General features: G+C 37.6%; 1 protein-coding gene across 1 annotated transcript; it reads left to right on the top strand.

The window, feature by feature from the left end:
- Nucleotides 1-1860: 1860 nt before the first annotated feature.
- On the top strand, nucleotides 1861-5625 carry LOC131986753 (LIM/homeobox protein Lhx1-like). Its single transcript, XM_059351859.1, has 5 exons — nucleotides 1861-2471; nucleotides 3046-3266; nucleotides 3613-3884; nucleotides 4651-4807; nucleotides 5007-5625. Exons 1-5 carry the CDS (start codon nucleotides 2302-2304, stop codon nucleotides 5381-5383), a joined length of 1197 nt encoding a protein of 398 aa, XP_059207842.1. The 5' UTR covers nucleotides 1861-2301; the 3' UTR covers nucleotides 5384-5625.
- The last annotated feature ends 915 nt before the right edge of the window (nucleotides 5626-6540 follow it).

Below are 6540 nucleotides of genomic sequence, written 5' to 3'. Positions count from 1 at the left end.
CGACTACAGATTTTTTGAGACACACTGAAAATATTAGGATGGACATTTTAACATGAGACACTCACTTACAGTTTACATAGGCGATGGATTCAGCACCTAAAAGCATGTTGTGAAAACAAGAAATCAGTAACAGCATATTTTCATATTTTTTCTGTACATGCTTTTGTAAAATTTTTATTAATTTATTTACTGCATACACTACCGAATAGAGTCCGTTGGTTATCATGAGTTCATGGCTTTTGTATGCAATAAAAAGTTCTGAAATCTTTATGATTTTTAATTATAAAAATTGTGCACTTGGGTCTTTCAATCTATACAGTACAGGCTCAGTTTTGCAACTTTCTGCAGTTGATTATTGGTGAATAAAAACCTTGCATTAACTAAAAATGTTGGTAACTAAGAGAATTTGAGGAAAACTTTAGGGGAGAATATAGGACATACATTAAATAACAAAACCCTTGTCCATATTTTTGTTGTGTGATTATTGATTCATTTGGAATACTTGCTGGAGTCAGAAAACAAAGTTTAAACATATTTAATATATTAAAATACAGTATATTTTTTCAAATCCTAGAAATCAGCTGTCAAACAAAGCAACTAATGACAGTCAAAGTCCCGAGCAAACCAATGCATATGAGCTCGTGATATTGCCTGATAAAAACACACAAAAAATCTGTCTGGAAGAAAAAAAAATCTGACGCATTTTTTTTAGCTTCAAGAAAGATTTTGCAACTCTCTCACTCACGTTTAATTTTATACAGTCGGGAGCTGAGATATCAGGGACTCACAGAGCTGGAGCCTGTATGGGAAATGCGCTATCTCCTTCCGCAGCGCACCAACACGCTGCGATAACATCTAGAAGAGCCAGCCTATCGCCACAGATTAGAACCATTAGTGATCCGTGTCCTTTCAAAACGAAATGAAGTATAATGTTGGGGCACAACATTAATTCATGTGAAAAGCTTGTGTTCGGCGTGTTCATCTGTCCTCTCCCCAACAGGAATAGGCCCTGTGATAATTTGTCTTATTCTCCCACACAAGCCAGGGAATAATTTATTCATATGATATCATCGTTGACCCTCAGCAGGCTATCCTTGAGAGAGAAACCGGCTGAGAGAAAAGAAAACGGTTATTATTTTTAATGGGAAAAATTGTTGGAGGGTGAAGAGATTATTTTTATTTTTAATTATTATTTGTATTTATTTATTCCTTATTTTATAAATGATATACTATTGTTTATATATATATATATATATATATATATATATATATATATATATATGCCTATATAATTTTAAAATATTTTTAAAAACATTTTTTGTATCTATTTGTTTCATCTTCATATTTTCTATTTAGGCTGTTGTCTTTTTGACAGAAGTATACTTGAATGATTGTATATCTATATTTTAGCACTTTGTTTGTTTGTTTGTTTGTTTGTTTGTTTGTGCTTATGCACCAATACACCACAGCAAATGACTTGTATGTGAAAACCTACTTGGCAATAAAAACGATTCTGAAAACATATAATAAACCTAATTTTCAAATCATCTAAATTTGATGTATTATATAAAACTAAAGCCAATTTCAATCCTCAGCTGTAGGAACTATACGACAAACACAGCTCCACAGTGTCATAATCTCCAGAAAGCTTTTTTTAAAAATAATTCATAATTTATATTTTATTTTATTATATTTCATACTTTATTTCAGAAGCATATAGTATTTCCTAGCACTTTCTTTCCATAATACTGTGCATGTGGTGGAGTGAAATGAAAAGGCTGCTCATAGGTTTCTCCTGCCGCTGACGTCATAGGTGTGTTAATAGGCAATAGGCTGAGCTTTAAGAGGTGCGCTCATTACAGCGTTTCTCTCACACTGAGAGCTCATCACGGGAAAAATGGGACACAAATGACAAGGCTGAGCGCACTGATAGCATTTCGTTGTTATTTTCTTGCTACTTTAGACACCTCTCAGGATATATATCGCACAGTAGGTTGGGTTTTTACCCGTGAATCCGCACACTTCGGATGATCTTGGGCCCGCGGTGATCTCCAGTCTATGATTTTGTTTCAGAAATGCTGTTTTTTCAGCAGTTAACCTGTCGTGTGGAGCTGCTGGCCACATGTGGATTGTTGCCCTGTGGATCCGAAGAGCTACATTCTATCTTACGGATGGTGATGTAATTATTCACATTAATTTGGGATCATTGGATTTCCGGGATCAACACCGAGCTGAGTGGGACGTTGGAGAAGAGAAAGCGAGTATACACCCCTCACTCTGGGCTGGGAATAACTCTAAACAATGCTGCAGTGCTCCAGCTGTGAGAAGCCTATTCTCGATAGGTTCTTGCTTAAAGTTTTGGACAGACCATGGCACATCAAATGTGTCCAGTGCTGCGAGTGCAAATGCACTCTGACAGAGAAGTGCTTTTCACGAGAAGGGAGACTGTACTGTAAGAATGACTTCTTTAGGTAAGCATCCACGCTTTAGTTTGCTGTTTGTTATAGCAATTAAAATAAAGAGAGAGAGAGAGAGAGAAGAAAATAAAGCTGTTTATTTCAGCATTTTAGCCAGTAGAAATATTATTTAAAATGTTTTTTTTTTTAATAAAATGGACTATGGATGTTGCTCAAACGCAGATGAGGCCTGTATTAAAACTACTGGACCATGTTCTGCCACAGGCTTTGTTTACACTGTGGGAGCTGCTACTTGTGTTTTTTATTTGTTTGTTTGTTTTCTGTTGAGAATTAAATACGTATAGCTGATTAAAATTGTAGGGGGGAAAGTGTGTTTAATAATCCCACTAATTGGGGTAAAATAAGATATAGAGCCTTTTTCATTCATAATATCATTATATTGCTGTTGTGTTTTTAGCCTGTTTTTCCTTAAGTTGGGCTATAATTATTTCTGTGGTGAAGTACATTAAACAGCTGATTTACTGAATAAAAGTCAGTGTTGTAACCCAATCCTACATTCAATAATTTAAAGGCCTTAACATCACCTGCACTGAGACATTCCCTGACTGTTGCTCTCCCTCTTCAACAGGACATTTGGGACCAAGTGTGACGGTTGCGCCCAGGGGATTTTACCTAGTGATCTTGTCCGCAGGGCCAAGAGCAAAGTGTTTCACCTGAACTGTTTTACCTGTATGATGTGTAACAAACAGCTCTCCACCGGAGAGGAATTGTACATCCTGGACGAAGTCAAGTTTGTTTGTAAGGAGGACTATCAGAACAACAATGGGAAAGACACGATCCTTCTTTCAGGTGATTATATACAGCCAGTCATTCACACATTTATTGCTGTTTAGGAGATTATTTTTTATCCTACATCAAATAATTATTAAATAAATGGTAAAGTATGTATTATCATTATTATTTTAGCTGAAAATTTTCAGTTCTAATTCATTTAAAAATAGTTTTATTGGTCCATACTGGCTGGTGTATTTTATTCATAGTAAAAAGTGGATTATTTAGAATATTCCTATTATTATACTTCTGCTGCTATTATAATAACTTTTTTCACGCAGTTTTTTTGCCGGTATGATTTAAATAGGGAGATCTTGTAAATATTTTGCTAACGTACAACATATTTATTTTATTCTCATGACAGTCACGACGTGCAGCGACCCGAGTCTGTCTCCGGATTCCCAGGACCCGCAGGACGACGGGAAGGACTCAGAAACGGGACATTTATCCGATAAAGACAACAACAACGAGAATGACGAGCAGAGCGCCGTCGGGAAGCGACGCGGGCCTCGGACCACCATCAAAGCCAAGCAGCTGGAGACCCTGAAAGCGGCTTTCGCGGCCACGCCGAAACCCACCAGACACATCCGGGAGCAGCTGTCACGGGAGACTGGCCTCACCATGAGAGTGATCCAGGTAAAACGAAGAAAAAGTACAACACACCCCCATAAAAAAACGAGTTAATGACGAGAATGCATTTGCGGCACCATTTAATCCTTCTACATCCATTATCGGACACCTCCAAACTGTCAGAACAGGTTACTCGGTAGATTATCCGCTTCCAAAACGCCATAAAAAGCTTTTATAGACACACAAAAATGCTTTTTTTTCTGGACACCAGGTTTTGCACACACCCTTTGGGGATTTTTAATGCTCTGTTGATTTTTTTTCTCTCTCAGATAGGGTTTCCAAACCATTTTTCCCATAATCTTTACTCCCATTGCGCTCCTAAAACCATTAAAAGCAGGACTCACCGAGCACTGATGTCCATGGACATTTTTATAAAGCTCCCTTGATGAAATTTCCTGGTAGATTTCCGCCATCGAAATGCATTAAAAGTGAATTTTGTGTCAGTGTAATTAGTCATCAGTTCATATGCGCAAAAAATAGCTTTTTACGCATTTACACCCATCCCTTCATATTTCAAATGTTTGTGCCAATAAATGCAAGTTAAGCTAATATCAGGAACCCAGTGTTTAATTTCTCTAATTTTGATCTTTAAATTATCGAAAAATTCCATTTGAACGCAACGGGGAAGTCAGAAATGTTATTCCACGGCCCTGCGAGGCACAAACAGGTACAGGGGGGTTGGAGGTATTTTCTTGTGTCTGCTGTGCTTTCTGCTTGTGCCGTTAAGGCTACATACACGCTGTTAATATAATCAACATTTTGTCCTAAAAAGGTTTGGTTCCAAAACCGGAGGTCCAAAGAGAGACGCATGAAGCAGCTGAGCTCTCTGGGCGGCCGGAGACACGTGTTCTTCCGCGGCCAGAGGAGGATGAGGGCGCTGGGAGAGAGACTGGAGGCAGAGGAGCTCGGACACTTCTCCTATTATGGAGGTCAGTTGAACTGTTGTCTTGATGAACGGCCTTAGAATATCAATAAAATGTGCTTCTTCGTGTATTTACTATAATTTATTCAGCACTGGCTCTGTCGATTTGACTAAAAACACAAAAACATTGAAAAAAATTGTACTATGTATATTTTTTTAATTTTTATGTATTCTATGCACTAATCCAGATGTTTATTTGACTGCAGATTATCCTGGGGAATACTATGCCTCAGGAGGGAATTATGAGTACTACCAAGGCCCACCATCGTCCCATGCTCAGACTCCAGCAGACTTGGGCTTTGTGCCCTCCTCCGTCCCTGCTGGCACCCCATTAGGAGCAATAGACCACCACCATCCAGGGCACCACTGTCCTGGAGAGGTGCACTGTTTCTCTGACACAGTATCTCATCATCCCGCGGACTCACCCAGTCCCGAGCCCAATCTGCCGGGCTCAATGCACAGCATCTCCAGTGAGATGTGTGGCCCCAGCACTCCCTACACGACTGTGTCTCTCAGTGACAACGGATACACCAACCAGCTGTCACAGCCCTCCTCAGAGATGAGCGAAGGCACTGTCTGGTAATCCACCCAACTACCCAACTACAAGGCACACCTGGATTTTGAAGGCAAATCAATGCTTTATTTGTTTTCATTTTATTTAAATGTATATTTATTTATTTATTTATCTATTTATTTGTGTATTTATTTATGTGCTTGCATTTCCGTTAAACTCTATTTAACTATTTATAAATCTCTATATTTGTATGTCGGTATAATTGTTTATTGACTAGCCAAACAGTAGATTGTTTTAATGTGAATTTGACTCATTAATACATTCTCAATGCTGGGCCTCATTGATCAAGCAATAAACAAACACATTTATATGCTGCAGAAAGTGTTTTTTTTTTTTTTTACCGTTTACAAAACCTTTTCTGCAACATATTTCCCTGTCCTTAAAGTGTTAATGTGAAGGTGCATGGCTGCATTTTTTAAAATCACTTTCCAATGTTTTACACATACTGAGAAACGGCTACATCCATGAGTTCACATGTAACACAAGATTTTATCATTTAATAACAGAATATGATTGTGATGTTCAATACATTTGACCAAATACCTCTCTCAGGACCGTGGAAACATTGTTTTTGTTTATCTTTATTTGTCAGGCATTTTCTTTTTATTTATTTAATTGCCAACACATATTTGCCTTCAAAAGGATATCTTTATAAATCTGAAAGTTTTATATGTAACAGAAAGTGATTTGACTTTAACACGAGTCCAACAATATATATAGGATAATGGACAACTGTACAGAACAGTCAACTGTTTACGTAAAGCTCCAGTATTCAGGGGTTTGAATAACAGCATTGTATAAAACTGATGGACGGACCATTTAATGCAAACAAACCAAACTTTTGTAGCTGTTCTATTTATGTGCTCACTCACTGTGCTAGTTTGTACTATGTCCTCATTAAAAAAAACAACAGAAAATACTAATAAACCGTTGCCAAATGAATGCACAGCAAAATCCTGCACCTTTAGTTGTGAGACGCAGTGTTTTTAAGTATTCACTTCTAATTATCTGAGCATGTTTGCAGTAAAAACAGTCGTTTGCAGCTCAGTTAGCCCAACAGCCAAACTGGTTTTGTCTTAATGGATCAAAATGTCAAATTATTCACATTGATGGTCTCATTCGCTGCCAGCAACAGCAATGGCTTTTTATTTCTTTTTATTTTTTAC

The sequence above is a fragment of the Centropristis striata genome, chromosome 15 (genome assembly GCF_030273125.1).
Source record: "Centropristis striata isolate RG_2023a ecotype Rhode Island chromosome 15, C.striata_1.0, whole genome shotgun sequence".
Classification (NCBI taxonomy): Eukaryota; Metazoa; Chordata; class Actinopteri; order Perciformes; family Serranidae; genus Centropristis; species Centropristis striata.
This window is presented reverse-complemented; position numbering and strand designations above follow the sequence as displayed.

Coding starts and splice junctions, on each gene's coding strand:
- LOC131986753 (XM_059351859.1), top strand. CDS start 2,302: ATGCTGCAGTGCTCCAGCTGTGAGAAGCCTATTCTCGATAGGTTCTTG. Junction 2,472..3,045: donor TGTAAGAATGACTTCTTTAG/GTAAGCATCCAC, acceptor CCTCTTCAACAG/GACATTTGGGACCAAGTGTG. Junction 3,885..4,650: donor TCACCATGAGAGTGATCCAG/GTAAAACGAAGA, acceptor TGTCCTAAAAAG/GTTTGGTTCCAAAACCGGAG.